General features: G+C 43.1%; 1 protein-coding gene across 1 annotated transcript in view; it reads left to right on the top strand.

Annotated features, from left to right (window-relative positions):
- Nucleotides 1–18,840, top strand: part of LOC126259316 (titin homolog) — a 951,541-nt gene that overhangs the window by 125,591 nt on the left and 807,110 nt on the right. The window contains exon 9 of the mRNA XM_049955994.1: nucleotides 8,170–8,301. Within this exon, the coding sequence (XP_049811951.1) occupies nucleotides 8,170–8,301 (132 nt within the window). The remainder of the gene's footprint in view (nucleotides 1–8,169; nucleotides 8,302–18,840) is intronic.

Raw genomic sequence — 18,840 nt, 5'->3', positions numbered from 1 at the left:
GCCTGAGTTGTCGCACACGAAGAACGTATGAGCGCAACCTTGTGAACGGGCTGTCGTCGTCGTAAAAGGCGGGAATATCTACAGCATAATCACTATAAAGACGTAGAAGAAGTAACAACACCGGGTCACCTAGAATTCATAATTTTTCTTCGATTGCTGTACACTGGTCCCGCTCTTACCTTACATCTCGCCAGCAGTATGTGATGAATGGAACAGAAAAGTCACAGTGGAGGGATGTAGTATCAGGGATTCCACAAGAATTGGTACAGGCCCCATTACTCTTCTCATAATATGTTAATGATGTGCCGACAATTCTATCGCACCGAAAATATCACTTATACGCTGACGTATCCAGTCACATCGTCCAAAAAGGGTGAAAACGCCTGAAAACATCGAGAAGACACGAGCTGTGTTTCCAACCAGCCCCAAGAAATCGATCAAACCAACTGTACAACAGGTGGCAATCAATCCGGAGACACTGCGACGGCCGGCCGCTGTGCCTGACCGGTTCTAGGCGCTTTAATCCGAAACCGCGCTTCTGCTACGGTCGCAGGTTCGAATCCTGCCTCGGGCATCGATGTGTGTGATGTCCTTAGGTTAGTTAGGTTTAAGTAGTTCTAAGTTCTAGGGGACTCATGACCTCAGATGTTAAGTCCCATAGTGCTTGGAGCCATTTGAACCATTTTTGAACACTGCGACAAATTGTTGTTCAATACCTGCTTCTCTTCCCTCACAAAATTCAAACCCATCAGGCATTAAGTCTAGGGCCATGGAACACCGGTCGTGTTTCGCCAACACTATTGTCCACAGAATTAACGAACAAGGCTTCGATGTGAATATGGTTTGGTTTGGCGACGAAGCCCACTTTCATTTCGATAGGTTCGTCAGTAAGCAAAATTGGTGCATTTGGGGAACTGAGAATCTCTGTTTCGCGATCGAGAAGACTCTTCATCCTCAACAGGTGAGTGTGTGGTGTGCAACGTCCAGCCACGCAATAATCGGTGCGATATTCCTTGATGGCACGGTGACTATCGAGCGGTACGTGAAAGTTTTGGAAGATGATTTCATCATTGTCCAAAGTGACCCTGATTTCGACAATATGTGGTTCATGCACGACGGAACTCGATCCCGTCGAAGCAGCAGAGTGTTTGATGTCCTTGAGGAGTACTCGGGGACCGCATTCTTCTGGCTCTGTGGTACCCACAGGCCACTGGCATCGGTCTCGATTGGCGCCATATTCTCCGGGTATGAGTAAGTGCGACTCCTTTTTTGTGGGGTTGTATTGAAGACAAGGTGTACAGCAATAACCCCAAAACCATTGGTGAACTGAAAACAGCCACTGAGGCGGTCATCGACAGCATCGATGTTCCGACATTTCAGCGGGTCACGCAGGATTTCGCTATTCCTCTGGGCCACATCATCGCAAGTGATGGCAGGCCTATCGAACATGTCACAACCAGCAAAAAAGCACTCCGTCTTCAGGCCACAAGTGGCCCATCGGGACCATCCGACCGTCGTGTCATCCTCAGTCAGGATGCGGTTAGGAGGGGCGTGTGGTCAGCACACCGCTCTCCCGGTGTTATGATGGTTTTCTTTGACCGGAGCCGCTACTATTCGGTCGAGTAGCTCCTCAATTGGCATCACGAGGCTGAGTGCACCCCGAAAAATGGCAACAGTGCATGGCGGTGGGATGGTCACCCATCCAAGCGCCGGCCACGCCCGACAGTGTTTAACTTCGGTGATCTCACGGGAACCGGTGTATCCACTGCGGCAAGGCCGTTGCCATGTCACAACCAAAATCGGAATATCTTGTAGCGACGTTTTCATGTTGAATAAAGTGCGTGCACGCCGTAGTTTGTAACTAATTTACGTTTTGTTTCACATAGTCCAATAACTGTCGCCCTGTAACACGGAAATTTTGTTTTTCTCTAAAGGATTTTGAGTGACCACCTTAAGTGAGAAGTTAAGATCTTGAGTACTTCGGTTTGAGCGAAAATCATACTGCCTTTCTTATTTATCAGAGAGCTCTTTCCTCAGTCTAGTTTTTGATATTCTTGAAATCCCAGAGCCAGATTAACATATTCTCTCTTTTACAATGTGAACAAACCTTTGTGGAACTGGACATGAACTGCAGTGTATTTCGTCAGAAGAAACTTCCAGTGAACCATTTCGCAATTGCTAACACACTACTCCCGCATTTGGAAGGGCGGACGGCCAAATCCCCGTCCAGCCAGCCAGATTTCAGTTTTCACAGATTTCCCTAAATCGCGTAAGGTGATTTTCGGGATAGTTCCTCCGAAAAAAATAGGCGGTGTTCTACCCCATACTTAACCAGTTTTACGTCAAGTTTTTCCTAATTAACTTCCCATCGACTGGAAGGCATTGCGATCTCACGGCTGTGAATCAATTGTGTATTAAAACTTAAGTAAATAGTTAACGGTGTTTTGTACTCTGGACTGATAGACTGTCGGATTCGTCTCCTCATTCTAAGTCACGTTATACATTCACATGCATATTCACAGCTGAGCAGCAAGTGCTTGAATCAACACAAGCGGCGTCCAACTCGTCCTTCGTAGACTAAGGTAACCCTCGTGAAGACAGATAATCCGATCCTACAAAAAGAATCCCAGAATTCTAAGTGTAAAGACATAAGAAATAGGACCCCATGTGCGAAAACAGAGCATCAGCAGAGGAAGGTGAACGGGGAGGAAGGAAAGCAGGAAGGTAGAGAAAAGGAGGAGGAGAAGACGGCGACGAAGCAGGTGCTGTGGAGGAGGTGGTAATAACAGAGACGAGAACGATGGTGTTGAAGAAGATTAGTGTCGTGATGGAAATGGTGGACGATCTTGAAGATGGCTGTAAAAAAGTATATCATGATGGGCTTGGTAATGATGATGATGATGATGATGATCTTGAGGTCTGACGAAATATACGACGATAATTATGATAAAGTATATTATGAGAGTATGGTGTTGGAGGTGGCAATAGTGGTGGTGATACGGGTATGATGGTGACTGATATGATGGCGCTGAAGCAGCATACAGAGGTGGTCTACACTGCGTCACTGGATGTAATAGTAGCAACTAATAGCAGACACTGTTGCCTTCCAACGGTCGCGGTTAGGCTAATAACGCATTAATGACGGCCTCGTCGGATCGAAGAGCACCAACCAGCGGGAGGGACAGAGAGGAGCCGGCGGGAGCGACACGCCTCCTAATGAGAGGCGCGCCGTCGGTTTTATCCCAGCCGCCCGGGCGTCGTCCATCATTGTGTCAGATAACGGCAGCGGAGACGGCGCTGCGACCGAAATACACGGGCCCGGCGACGCCGCCCCGCCTCCAGATATCAACGCACTCGCTGCTGCTGCTTTCCCCGCACTGAGCTTCGGACGAGCAGTAGAGTCTACAGCGTGAATGTAATGGGTTAAGGTGCGAAGTAGTGTGTTTGCCAGCTTCATAAACAGAGACTACCGCACTCGATGCCTAGTTAAAATTTCGTTTACATTAGCGACTTATTGCGTTAAGCAATAACATACAAGTGATTGAGATTGTTAAGAAATATTGAATTTTCTGGCAGGCATACGGTTAGTACTCTAAGTATTGAGTGAGACAATAGATTCACATTCAGGAGAAGCAGGATTTAAATCCCTGTTTGGTCACACACATTTATGTTTTCCATTACACATAAATTTTAATACAAATACCGATACAGTTCAAGCAAAAAGACGCAGACGATTTCCTTCACCTTTTTTGTTCAGTTCGAACTTGTGTTCCTTCCTAAGGACAAAGTCGTCGACGAACCTTCAACGGAAATTGTCCTTCATGAACTCATCCCCTTATAACTCGTTCACTTTTTATCTAACATTTGGCTTGATTAAGAGACGAAGAAATCCAATGTAAACAACTACGACCACAACACAAGAAAATATGACCAACGTCAGAAGTTATCGAGAGTGAATATTAATTACCAACAGGTGAGTACGTATTATTAAGTCTGTCCCGCTGCCGTTTCAACAGCGAGAGAGCAGCATTCCAAGCTAAATTTAAGAAACAACCTAAGTCCCTGTTTGTAAGATCACTCGCTAATTTAATCTCAATTGCTTCCTTAATAACACTATCCCAACAGCGTAACCGTCACACACGTTTAGAATAGCCGAGCAAATCTGCCATGCAGAACATTCCCTCAACACTGGTGATTCTATGGAATATAACAACACAGATAATCGAGCGTGTAGTTCCATCTGTTGGGATAGTGTTTTTAAGAAAGTAGTTGAAATTAAATTAGTGAGTAACATTATAAATAAGGACGGAGGTTTCTGACGGGAACTCTGCTCTCCCCTTGGGGAAACAACACATGGACGAAATTAATAATACTTGCTCACTCGTTGGTAATTAATATTCACCACTAATAACGTACGACGTTGGACTTCTTCAGTTGGATGGTGGTGCTACTTGTTGACGGTGTGCGTGTTGTCTTTCTGCATGTGCCGTATTATGGTTCTTGGTCGTCGTAGCCCCGCCTGTAGAGGATTAAAATTTCCTTGCACACAGTACTCTCGTTAAGTGTGCCCCTTCATAGCGACAGGGTGTTCACCTGCCGAAATATGGGACGTTCTCGAAGACGTCACGTGATTGCATTACCGTTAGTTGTTTGAACGTTTTACTCGCTGGGAGGAACGCAGGTTCACTGACTGACTAGCCTACGAGTCAAAAAATGGTTCAAACGGCTCTGAGCACTGTGCGACTTTACTTCTGAGGTCATCAGTCGCCTAGAACTTAGAACTAATTAAACCTAACTAACCTAAGGACATCACACACATCCATGCCCGAGGCAGGATTCGAACCTGCGACCGTAGCGGTCGCTCGGTTCGAGACTGTAGCGCCTAGAACCGCACGGCCACTCCGGCCGGCGCCTACGAGTCAGGACAGCTGTTTACATCTCAGCTAAAGTTGAGACGTGTAGGCAGCTAACAAGTTGTCGCTAATCATAAGTTGTATAAGAGCCTACTGCCATCGGTGGGGAACGTAGGTCGATGACGTGACCATTGCCGAGCGAACCGAACCCTCTGACTGCCCTTTGCAGGACAGTGTAGGAGGCAAGACAGACAGGGGAGGCAGACCACATGTGTATCGAAAGATATCGGCCTAGTTCTTATTCATGGTCGGCTCTGCACTAGTGCAAACTAGGTACCAGCCAAGACAGTAATAGTGGTACTAGGACATCTACAAATATTGTAAATACATACACAGTTAAACCACTGCCGATGGTAGGGACGTGCAACGCACTGGGATAAGTCCAGGGCGGGAAAGTGGCCAAATACGAACATCGAACTAGGCTGTAAAAGCAGTGCCAGTAGACAGTAATGACAGTAGCATTGTTTAGTACTAATGCCTACTCAGTGGTATTATTTGGTTTTGTTTGTAACTTTAGATGGAAAAAATATATGTATAAAGATAAACGCAATCAAAATAACCACCGAAAATGAGGCGTAATTGAGAAATATACTTTTGTTATATATGTAACCGCTATCAGGACACCAGTACATATTGACAGTCAGATCTCAAAGGTTTAAAAGGATAAAGCAATATATGAGTCAATGATTCATAGGAGGAATCTGAATGTTCATTCCTCGCTATGAGGAAGAACGCAGGGTGTTGCCGTGTGTAGTCATGGCTATTGGTGAAGACAGATGCTACGCAATAGGTAAATTCAAATTTTTGGATACGCTGAAAACTTTGCCCGTCTCCATGTCACTACTCTTGTCTGACCTTATCAGGTATCTCTCTGCATCCTGTATATGAGCCATGTGTATCAATCATATAAAGCACAAAGTGCCACAACAGAAACTAATTCAAATCATGTGGGTATTCGTGTGCACTATATCTACAAGATATGAACAATGATAGCATGACCCTGTACAGCTTATTTCTACAGCTACAACTACATCTACATCTCTACTCCGCAAGTCACCTCATGGTGTGTGGCAGAGGGTACTTTGTGTAACACCGTCACTTCCCCTTTTCCCAGTTCAGTCGCGAATAGTTCGCAGGAAGAACGATGGCCGGTATGCCTCCGTATGATCTCGAGTCTCTCTAATTTTACCTTCGTGGTCTCTTCGCGAGACATGCGTAGGAGGAGGCAATATACTGGCTGACGTTTCTAGGGACGTACACTCTAGGGACTTAACCACACAGTGATGCAGAACGCCTCTCTTGTAACGTCTGCCACAGGAGTTGGCTTAGAATCTCCTCGATGCTTTGTGCTTACTAAATGAACCTGTAACAAAACGCGCTGCTCCTCTTTGGATGTGCTCCGTTTCCTCTATTAATCCTGTTTCGTACACATCCCAGATTGTCAAGCATTATTCAACTATTAGTCGAATGAGGGTTTTGTAAGCTACCTCTTTGTGGGTGGACTAGATTTCCTGTGGATCCTTCAAGTGAATCGAAGTCTGGGGTCTGTCTTACGTTCTATTAGTTTATGTGCTCTTACGACTATAAATTACTTCGTTCGTATACTCCTAGATATTTAATGGTTGTGGCTCCTTCCATTGATTGTTCTCGAATTGTGTAATGATACAGTAATGAGACTTTGTGCTTATCTATGTTCATACGTTACATTTCTTTACGTTGAGGGTCGACTGCTAACACTGTAATATGTGTCGATCTTCTTAAGGTTTTCCAGCGTTTTCTAGTGTTGCGACTGTGTACAACAGCATTATCCGGCAGGTTATTTGTATACACTGTAATAAGTAACGGGCCTACAACGTTACCTTGGGGTACGCACGAAGCTACTTCTATGTCTGAAGAATGACACGGTGTGTTCTGTTTGGTAGGAAGACTTCAATACAAATTACACAGCTGTTCTCGTATTCCTTGCGCTCGTATTTTGTTCATGGGACGGCAGTTAAGCTGTATCGAACGCGTTCTGGAAGTCAGGGAACACGGCATCAAATGGTTCAAATGGCTTTGAGCACTATGGGACTCAACTGCTGAGGTCATTAGTCCCCTAGAACTTAGAACTAGTTAAACCTAACTAACCTAAGGTTCAAATGGTTCAAATGGCTCTGAGCACTATGGGACTCAACTGCTGAGGTCATTAGTCCCCTAGAACTTAGAACTACTTAAACCTAACTAACCTAAGGACATCACACACATCCATGCCCGAGGCAGGATTCGAACCTGCGACCGTAGCGGTTCCAGACTGGACGCCGGTAGTTACTAATATCTACGTCTCGTGAAGGAAAACATACGACAGTTGTTTCTGGAATCCATGTTTGTTCGTACAGAAGACATTTTCGGCTTTCCGAAATGTGATACAATGCGAGCATAAAAGATGTTCCAAAATTCTACAGCAGATCGACGTCAGAGATATAGGCCTATGGTTTTCTGGATTTGTTCGACGACCCTTCTTGGAAACGGGAATGACCTCTGCGTTTTTCCGCTTCGCTCCTCTAGGTTAGCGCGTTAGCGCTCTCGGCTACCCGGGCGGGTAGTTGCTTTCCTATCTCATACTGAATTAATACGGTTTATGTCATATTGGTGTTTGTACAACTTAAAAGGAGGAACTACACTATGATGTTCGTCAGTGAAACAGTTTTGGACAAAAAGCGTTTAGTATTTCTATCCTGTCTGTCATCCTCCGTTTCGATGCCATATGTCGCACTGTGGACAGATGGCTTCGATCCATTTACTGGTATAACGTAAGATCAAAACCTTTTAGGGTTTTCTGTCAAGTCGGTAGATGGAATTTTACTTTAGAATTCGATGAACGTTCGGAGCATGGCTCTCCATACGCTAATTTTGCCTTCGATCGATTTCTGTTTGTCTGTGAGGCTTTGGCTACATATACATTTGTAGTTAAGCCCTCTTTGCTTTCGTAGCGGCTTTGATTTGACTGAAGAATATTTGTTGCCGTGGGCACCTCGACTGTAAAGACTTGGCTTTCAGAACATTTGAGATTCTGTGAGTAGAGAGTTTTCAGCTGTAGTAGTGAACAGACCAGACCTAAAAGCAAAACGGGAAGAAGATATTGTTTCTGCTCTCAGAATAGCTGCAGATTTTCTTTTGTTTGTACTGTGTGACGTGCTTCACCAGACTCTTAGTGGCTGCGCCGCGCTGTGCCCGCAGGGAGGAGGAAGAGGACGAGGAGCAGCGGCAGCAGCAGGAGGGCCCCGGCGGCAACGCGACCGCCGTCGACGCCATCTCGGAGCGCCTCGCCGAGGTGGCCGAGCTGGCGGAGCGGCTGGACGCCGCGCTCTGCGCCGGCGACGTCAGCGTGCGACGCGTTCTCGACTCCGAGGTGAGCAGGCAGTGACGCTCTCCCCAATTCTAACCGGTCTCCCGCTTACCTATGTTAATGTAGCATCGATTTTTGCGACGATTAATATTTTGCAAATAAGTTCACATCATTGAGCGATACGTTCGCTCCCTTGTTTTCTCAGTTTATGTACATTCCCCAATACTAACCCTGCATCACGTTCAAAAGTTCCTTTTCATTCAACACATCAGATGAATTCGATTACTCTGTACCTCGTGTACACCTGATAACGGAAATCATATCGTATTTCTGAATAAAATGTTCTCGGGTTTCCAACCGCTTTCGGCCAAGCACTCCTTGGCCATTGTCAAGTGTTATGGCTGCAGGTGCGCTGTTGGTGCGCCCTTATATACGCAGGAAAGAACATGAGAGGTATTATCGCCTCCGCTATACAGAGAAATCTGCGTCTGCTGAGCATGCGTTGGAAAACGGTCACCACATAAAATTTGACGATACCTCTGTCGTGTCTCGCACTAACGGCTGCTGGGACAGTTTAATAAAGGAAGCTATTGAAATAAAAATTACCGCAAACACCCTGAATAGAGACGGTGGCTTGCAGCTCAGCGCTGCGTGGGACCCAGCGATCGCGCGCTTGAAGAGAGCACATCGAACGCCGACTCAAAACATGCCCATATATGGCAATGTCACGGGCACCTGTGACGTCATAGTCGATAGCTATGTATGTAAGGGCGCACCAACAGCCCACCTGCAGTCATCCCACTTGACAATGGCCAAGGAGTGCTTGGCCGAAAGCTCGTGTAGTTTTAAGCAATTGACCCGCGAGACTCTGCATTCATACATATCGTATTTCTGCTCTTCTGGAATTGTGGTTCTCGTAACGTTTGTACCAACACATGTAAAAATGTTCAAATGTGTGTGAAATCTTATGGGACTTAACTGCTAAGGTCATCAGTCCCTAAGCTTACACACTACTTAAACTATACTAAGGACAAACACACACTCCCATGCCCGAGGGACCAGCCGCACAGACCGTGATTGCAGCGCCATAGACCGCTCGGTTAACCCCGCACGGCCCAAAACATGTACGCAACCTCTCTTGTATTGACTTTCACTTCCTCTCTCAGTCAAACATCGATTGCCCCTGACTCTGAAATACCTCCAATACGCGAAATCCAGCATACCCTTTCTTCTTCCCGCTAATCATAGATACTTTCGGCTTCAAGAACCTTGCTCCTCAGGAACACATACTCACATATTCACCTATTCTACTTGCGCCCTTCACGTAACATCAACTTCATAAACTCACTAAACCATTCACCCACATCTTTCTTTTCACAGATCACTTTACCACATCCATAAGCGACGTAAATATCGCAATTAACTGTACTGTAAACAAAATGGTCTCGTTAATATTTCAGCACAAAATCCCAATCTTCTTTAAGCTTATTAATTTCAAAATACGTATTTATACACATTTAAACGAATTACAACTGACAAACTTTTAAATTTTCTATCACATGGTCGTAAAACGGTATTTCGTTCCTTGATCGGATTGTACTTGCACCTGAAAATCAAAATAAAGGAAAACTACAAAAAAATGTCGGATAAAAAACTCCTTTAGGTCACGCAAGAGAACATAATCTTGTGTTGGCTACCACTATCGGAATACACTCAGATTAACATCTGCTACCATGCTGTAGGAATGTAGGGTGCCCACTTCTTACTAGGAAAAAAGGCAAGGGGTAAACTATTGCACGTATAGGAACTACCGAAAAATTGTTAGCTAAACAAAGCTCCATCATCAAGAAAGGCAATAAACATAGGCAAAAAAATTATATAAGCTCTTTGCTTAAGAAAAAAAAACTTGCGGAATTTCACTGACGTAAATATAGACTGCATGAAAAAAAAAAACAAAAAAAACAACCGCTGTTAAGATCAAAGCTTGATAGAGCACAAGCATTTGACCAAAATTTGATAGATAACCGTAATTAAGAAATGCATTATAAAATTACGGCAACAAAGCGGCAACTATCCAATAAGGAATGCACCCCAGAAGTTTGTCCGCTAAGTGGTCATGATTTATGTATGTCCAACAGCGCGGCTTTCACACGCAAACTGGACGTTGTCCAGTATTCGTTGAACGTACCTGTGGATTAGCAAAAATTAGACTTCGTCAACAACGGCAATGGGTCTGTGGAACCTCGGCGTCGACATGTCGCTGCAGTACTGCTTCGGCAGTGCAGCGTATCCCCTTAGCAAGTTAAAGCCATTGGATTACACGTAGTATACTGACTTAACAGTCAAGTTTTATCCGCTAAACACCACAGAAAAGTCTCATCTGACGTAACCGGCCTCGTATAATTCGAAGTTTTGTCTAGCATTGCCCAATTTAAGCAATTAAGATTGCTTAATCACTGTCGGCACTTTTTACCCTAACAAGACGTAGCTATGAAAAGACAAGGTAAATGGACACACTTCCGCGGCCACGAGGCATGCTGGTGGTGGTTTTATGGTCTTAGCCGCAGCACGGTAGTTATTTGTCAAATTTTCCTCGATTCGACGTCTGTGATTAATATGAATTTTTTCTGCGCCTTGTAGACATCTCTAATTCCACTTACACGAGAGACAATAGCATCAACTAAATTAGTTATGAAACAGGGAACTTACGACCAGATAGATCATAAGCATGCACGAGCACAAATCTTCACTATGGCCATTAAAACTGCAACAGCAAAAAGGATAGCAAATGACGAAATTTTAGTTGTTGCGATGTACAACATAGTAGCAAAAATACGTTATTAAATTTGTGGGTGTTTTTAGAGTAGAAAAATTGCGAAATTTAGTACAAAGAACCGCCAGCTCTGGTAACAACAACGGCTCTAACCGTGCAGTGCGTCGAGTCGAACTGAGCTTGGATGATTAGTACACGCACGGTGTTCCAGGCTGCTTCAACACTGTCGCTCGTTGTGACTGAAGAGTGGTGGGATGCTGGTCTCTCAGCATGAGAAATCTGGAGAACATGCTGGGTAGGGCAACTGTCGAACACCGTCTCTATCGAGATCTTTCGTTATCTTGCTGAAAGGCATCATGTATCGAATGATGAATGACTGAGGATGACACAGTATTCGATCGAGTATCTCCTGGTCTCCAGGGCCTATTCGCGGGGTTCCTTTTTTTAAACGACGTTACTACTATCTGTTTCTTGCAGTTGCGCGGAAACGCCAATAATTGGCATATCCAGGCACGTAGGCTGACGTTTGATGCGTACAGCCTTCAATTTGCGATGGTGTTGCAATTCTAATGGCGAGCAGCGTATTTGTAAACGCGTCTCTTCGTTCGGTTCTTCGGAATGACGGAGGAAAGAGCTGAGGCCTCGACGCAGGCGGCGCGCCGCCCTCCCCTGACCCGCGCGCTGCCCCCCTGTGTGGAGCAGAGATCTCGGTGGGTTGCGTGGACGGCGGAGGGGGGGGGGGGGGGGCTGGATGCGCCTGAAATACGCGAAACGTAGCGGCAGCTACAGAGTCTGCTCCGTCTGGTGAAGCTGGCAAATATACATTATTTTCAGGGTTCTTCTTAGGTATGCCATAGTTCTAGAGTTCTCTGTACAAAATTTAAAGGATTTCGCGAAGAAGACACTAGTAATCGGAAAAATTTTAATATTGCGAAATAATTAATTGCCAAACTTGCGATAATAAAACTGTGATCACAATTCTGAATAATTCCCCAAGAGTTCCACAGAGAACCTTAATGACATATTTTTGTGGAGGTAATAATTCATGAGAACTTCATCGAAAAATCTAAGGTAACTTCTTTTAAAGGTAATCGTTTATAATTGCAATAATATGGGACCCCTTCACTAACATACAGCTTCTCGTTCGGCGGCTGAGCTTTCTAGCCCTCGTTGTGATCTCTGGATGCAGGTACAAGTGCGCACACACCGTGTCGACTGTCCCTATGTATGCGACTGCTGACGACTCCAGCAACCTAACGGTAGTTGCCTTTTTTGGTCTACTTATTGCATTGTATTACAACGTTCTTAATCTAATTTGATATTCTTTGCTACAATTAAGTACGGGATTTGAAGATAGCGCTCTCTATAAAGTGCTTTCACGAACTCCTGTTACTTCAGTTTTCGATACGTACTGGGATTTTCTAACATTCAGCGAGACATATGCTAGTTTTTTTTCACAGAAGAGTTCAGATGCGTCAAACAGTTCAGGCACCATTTGCGCCATCATACGTTCATTGTCGCGGCTGGAAAACACGGATAGGATGCTTATGGTGCTACGGCTGCCAGAGAGTGTCGTTTGGTGAAGATAACTCTGGCCCAGATCATGGATGCAGAGAGAGAGAGAGAGAGAGCGAGCTTGGAGTGAGATGTGAGCGCTAAGGGCTTGGAACTCAGAGCTGTCTCTGCTCACTAGCAGTGTCCCAGCCGATGCTTAATAGCCTAAAATAAAGGCTGTTTGTAGACTTACTTAACATTTTTAAATTATTTCATTAATCTCTGTAAGCAACATCTGTTACCGCTCAGGAATCCTGCATACCTTTAATGTGATTCTTTTATCTATACATGTTTTGCCTTTAATAAATGTCATGGATGAAAAGCCTTGTATTTATCTGTGCGTCGTCTCAAAGACACATAGGCCTGTACAACTATGAACAAGTGTTCTTGAGTCTAGAAAATGTTCACAGAATAATGAATACCAAAAATTAATTATAGCAGGATCATTTCGACATCAGAAAAGCTTATTAGATATCATTTTCAACATTCAAACTTTCTTTAAACCAATCAGCTCTCTTTCTGTGTCACTAGGAATCTGCACTACATTTTGCTAACTAACTAAAAATCGGTTTAAAACTTATGAAAAGGATTTTCAAATGACTCTTGCAATATTTACGTTTTTCAGTATACTTGGTGAAATTTCTGTTGCCCGCAGCACATTCACTCTGCTGTTTCGGGTATGGAAGTTGACTCAGATCCTCATTTTATAAATGAGAGGTGATCAGCTTTAATATAATTTCAAGTGGACTGATGTTTTGTCTTCCAGTTTTAAATTTAAGCTTTGAGATGGCAATTAACTTCAACTAAAAATGCCAAATCCAGTTGCTTCTTGTCATGTCATAGGATTCATTTTTCAGGTAGTGTATTTTCCTGTTGAAAAAAATCAGAAACAGTAGCTTCCAAGTTCAGAAGCTTTCCTTTAAAAATAATGCGTCTCCCAATCTATGACAAGTTCACCATACTCCAAATTCAACAATTCACAGTACCCTCTGAAATGTCGTGTACTTAATGCCGTAGCTCTACGCTCATTCACACATTTCAGAACCGGTCACATAACATGCTGCATATTTAAGGTAAAAAAAAAAAAATGAGCGTATGGCATCGTTGGCCCGGAGCCCCCTATTCGGGGAAGTTCGGCCGCCAAGTACAAGTCTTATTTCATTCGACGCCACATTGGGCGACTTGCGCGCTAGTGATGGGGATGAAATGATGATGGGGACAACACAACACCCAGTCCCCGAGCGGAGAAAATTTCCAACCCGGCCAGGAATCGAACCCAGGCCGCTTGCATGGGAGGCGAGCACGTTAGCACACAGCTAAGCAGGCGGACTATATTTAAGGTTTTTCCACACAATGACTTTTGGTGTATACTGCAGTGATATTTTAGTACAGGAAGATTTTAAGTTTCCGAGCAAAGTTGCAGTGCCGTTGGTTCTACCTATCTTTGACGGCTCTCCGTCAGTACACACATTGATGACTTCGATATATTTTGAAATTTTTGTATGTATAATTTTAGTTTTTCAGATACTTCTGAGCCTATTGTTTTAGCATGCAGTGTCTCCAGACTGGAAAGATCTTCGAATACATTAAAATCAACATCAATTCCAGTTATAAAAACGATATACTGGGCAACATCGCGTATGTTACTGAGACACGTCCTGAGTGAGTTCCTCGTTTCGTCTCCTTACTGGCTGACTTGATAGCAGTTTTTTCACTTTCATTTCAATACTCTTATTACCAAGAGGCCGAGCATGTATTTGGAGACCAAGTTTATCTTCCCGATCAGACAGGAGGTTACTTTTACTGACGCTACAGAAGTTTCATATGTCCCATATTGCATCGCCAACTCTTCGCAACTTACTTTAGCACATATAATTTGTCTTTTCCTGGCTTCTTTCTTTTTCTAAGTCACATATTTCTTCCGTACGTCAGACTCAGCACAAGCTTCTCTTCTTTTTTGTTAGTCTGACTTTGTGTTTTATAGTCTCTATCAAGGTCATGCCTCCTATTGTGTAGAAGAGTACTTCAACAGACAATGCAAAAGCCTGTTCGTGATGGATGTGTTATAAACAAAAATAAGGACCACAAACTATGAACTGAAGTCCTCGAAGAATTCTGCCATAACTAATTTCTGGCGTACTACGCTGTGAACATTTCCTAGAGCTCAGAACATTTGTACATAGTTACACAGGCCTACGTCTCTTTTGAGACGACATACAGATGAATACAAGGCTTTTCATCTATGACATTTATTGAAGGCAAAACAATGTGGGGATAAAAGAATCAAATTAATGATATGCATGGTGTGTGTGTGATGTCCTTAGGTTAGTTAGGTTTAAGTAGTTCTAAGTTCTAGGGGACTTATGACCTAAGATGTTGAGTCCCATAGTGCTCAGAGCCATTTGAACCAACACACACACACACACACACACACACACACACACACACACACACACACACTTCGCTTCCAAAAGTGTGATTTCCGACTACTGCTCCAATAAGTGTGTGTTTTTTCATCTGACGTAAATTGTATTAACTGTGTAAGTCAATCGTTCTTTTGCCTCCTCCAAGCGAAAAAGATCCTATCCGTATCCGTGTTTTCCAGCCCTGACAATGAACATATGAAGGTGCAAAAGATGCTTCAATTGTATGACGCCTCTGAACTCCTCTATAAAAAAAATAGCGTATGTCTTTCTAAACGTTGGAAAATTCCACTATGTATCGTACATTGAAGTAACAGGAGTTCGTGAAAGCACTTTATAGAGAGAGCTCTCATCATATCCGGTACTTAATTGTAACAAAGAAATCAAATTAAAGACTTTGTAATACGACGCAATAAGTAGACGAAAATGGCAAATTACCGTTAGATTGCTGCGGTTGTCGGCAGTCTGACCACGACGTGTGCCCACTTGCATCTACATCCACCCATCACAATTAGGGCAACAAAGATCAGCTTCCGAAACAAAAGCTATATGTTAGTGAAGCAGGTCCCACATTATTGCAATTATAAACGATTACATTCACAAGGAATTACATTAAATTTTTCGATAAAACTGTCGGGGTGTTATCCAGAACTATTATCGGAACTGTCATCAGAACTCTAGTGCGATTTAGTATTTTTTGTGGTGAAAATAGGTACCTCATTATTTCAGTTACTATTACATGCACAAAAAAATGACATTAAGGTTTTCTGCAGAACTCCTGGGGAGCTGTTCAGAAGTGTAACCACATTTCTATTTTCGGGAACTGGCAAATAATTTTTTACAACATTAAAATTTTCCCGATTACTACTGTTTCCTTCGCGATATTCCACAGCACTGTTCAAAATTTTGTACAGAGAACTCTAGAACTATAGTACATCTATAAAGAACTCTGAAAAATGTATATTTATCGAAAATCGGTTGCCAGCTTCACAGCTATTCAGAACTGTGATCAAAATTTTTCCGTAAAATATACAGAACTATTAGAAATTTTTACCCCAGAACTCTGGAACTACAGCCTAACTACCAAGAACTCTGAAAAAGATGTGTACTTCTCGAAAGTCTGATGCCAACTTCACATGACTGTGGAAATGGTTCCCTCATTACCCCAATTGTCTCATAAACCATTTTCTGCACAAAAAATGTCATTAGGGTTTTCTACAGAACGCTTTGGGAAACTTGATTTTTTTTTCGCAAATGTGGCTATTAATTTTCTTTATAAGATTAAAATTTTACCTAGTACTACTGTTTCCTTCGCGATATTCCACAGCACTGTTCAAAATTTTGTACAGAGAACTCTAGAAGTATAGTATACTTATGAAGAACTCTGAAATAAAAGTATATTTGTTGAAAGCCGGGTGCTAACTTCACATGACGGGTCTGCTCGCACTCACAGGCCGCGCCGTCATCGCCGCAAACCGCTCCCTTCTCAGAACAGAACGCACCAGCAGCTGCGCTCCCCTTCTCGACGATGCGTCAGCGCGCCCTTTGCTTCGACGAGGTCTCTCCCAAGTGCCTAGTGCGTGACGTCTGACTGCTCCTCTGCTGATCCCGTCTTGGTGGCGTCAGTCGCTAAAGCGGAAGATGCTCGTCGTGAAATTCTCTCTGCTATTCTGTATCTCCAGCACTGGTTTTACACGAGTTTCATCACTGTGTTAGTCATTGTACTCTCTGCCAGGTTCCTCGATCTTCTTCGTCTTTACTTATCTGTAGGTAGTACTTAGGCCACAATGTACCTTTCACTCTCCACAGGAGTTTGCGCTGTTTTGGAACTTCCTGGCAGATTTTAAACTGTGTGCTGGAGTGGGACTCCAACCTGGAAACTGAGCTATCCACGCAGGACTCACGACCTATTCTGACAGATTCAGTTCTGCTAGTACCTCTCCTCCAGTTCCCAATTTGAATTTTTAAGAAATTACTTATGCATTTGAAAAAATTTTGTATGTATACCTTGTTACCATATGCTGTGGATTCCCTGCATATTATATAATTTAAAGCAGTTGTTTTCTTTCAAAGTTTGTAATCTGCTACCATACAGAACTTAATGTAGAACAGTTATTTACTTCGAAAATTTTACGACTGGGCATGTCATGGTTATGCCTACCATTAACTAATATTATGTTTATGTGGAAGATTTTGTGTGTGTGTTCTGAAGAGCGGGTTCCGGGTGTTTATGGGTTGGTGTTGTCTGATAGTTCTTTGAGGGCAAAGAACTTCAATCATGACTTTTTGTATTTGATAGTTCTCTTCAGTTATTAGTTTTTGTGTGTTGTTGTTGTTGTTGTTGCTGCTGCTGCTGCATTTGAGAAATTTCAAGGCAGTGTTTGGCTATGTTTCCTGTCCATAAGGTATTCAGCAAATGTAAAATGACAGGTGTTACTTTTTAATGCTCTTCTGTGTTCAGTATATCTGATGTTAATGTTTCTGCTTTCAGTCCTACATAAACTGATTTGCAGTCTTGGCATGTCAGTCGATAAATACTAGATGTGTTTGTCTGTGGTTGTGTTGGTTGCTCTTAGTTTTCTCTGTATTGAGTTATCCTGTAGGCTATTTTAGTCCTTGTTTTTCGAATATATTACCTATTCTACGGGCTGCTTTGTTGTTGTGAGAGTGTACCCTTTGCATGTTATTGTGAGTGTTTCTTGCTCAAGTGTGCTTCTATGTGTTATGTGTGTTCGTGTTATACGTGTTTATGTTCTGTGTGTCTGTGTCAGTAAGATGGTGACAGATTGTATGTTTTTGTGTGCTGGGTGTCCCCTTCATTTTTGTTTTAATTTTGTGATTCAGTTTCTCTGTAATCGTATCTATTCTCCACAGTTATTTGTTTGATTGCCAATATACTATCCTGCATTGTTTGGGTCTTACCATTGTTTCAGATATTTTGCTTTGAAAGTGAATGAGGAAGATACTAGCTAGGAGTCCACTGACTGGTACTTAGGATGCATTTACACGAACCATAGAAATTTCACATTGCCGACAATATGGCATGGAAATGTTGTCTGGAAACATTGTTGGCCATAATATGTTCTGCGATGTAGCCAGCTACAGTTTCTTGGCCAAGTTTGCAGCATTATGTTTCCTGGCCGACAGTTTTTATGAATACATGGCCCATAGCACTGCCGCAGTATTGACGACGGTGAACTAGTGGAAGCAGGTGCAGCTCCTCTGCTTTTACGTGGCACAAGGACAAAAGTTTACTAGAATTTGTGTATTTGCTGGGCACAATTCCGCATTTTAAATAACGGGGGAGCGTATAGTCCCACTTTCTGTACAACCACGGTCATATGTTTTGTTTGAAAAGTAAGTTCAGTTGTAGGGCATTTTAGCTAGCCGGCAGCACCACAGAGTGTACATCATTCGTTTGTGAATTATCGTACGAGCTTCTAACTAGAAGCGATTCTTTTGATTTACTTGTGTGCTTAGTAGTTTAATTATTAAGTTTATTGCATGTTTGTGCATTTGCCAAGCACTAGGCCACTGCAGTTTGATTGTGACTACTTCTAACATTTTGACATAATTCCCACTTTATTCTACATGATATCCTTATCCCACTAGTCAGCCACCCAGGCTGCCTTTTACTACTAGTACCACGTTTAAAACGTTTTAAAGGAAAGCAACTCTCAAAGACCATGAGAAATGTGTTACAGAAAGCATTATATTTATCATCTATGTCATTGGCATTATAAACATCCTGGCACTCTCGTTCCTTAACAAGGTTTAAAAAACTCTCTATTGCCGTTGCATTAGCTTTCCTACATAGTCTGTAATTATATGTGACTGGCCATTCATCCTTTT

Source organism: Schistocerca nitens, chromosome 5 (assembly GCF_023898315.1).
Source record: "Schistocerca nitens isolate TAMUIC-IGC-003100 chromosome 5, iqSchNite1.1, whole genome shotgun sequence".
Lineage (NCBI taxonomy): Eukaryota > Metazoa > Arthropoda > Insecta > Orthoptera > Acrididae > Schistocerca > Schistocerca nitens.
This window is presented reverse-complemented; position numbering and strand designations above follow the sequence as displayed.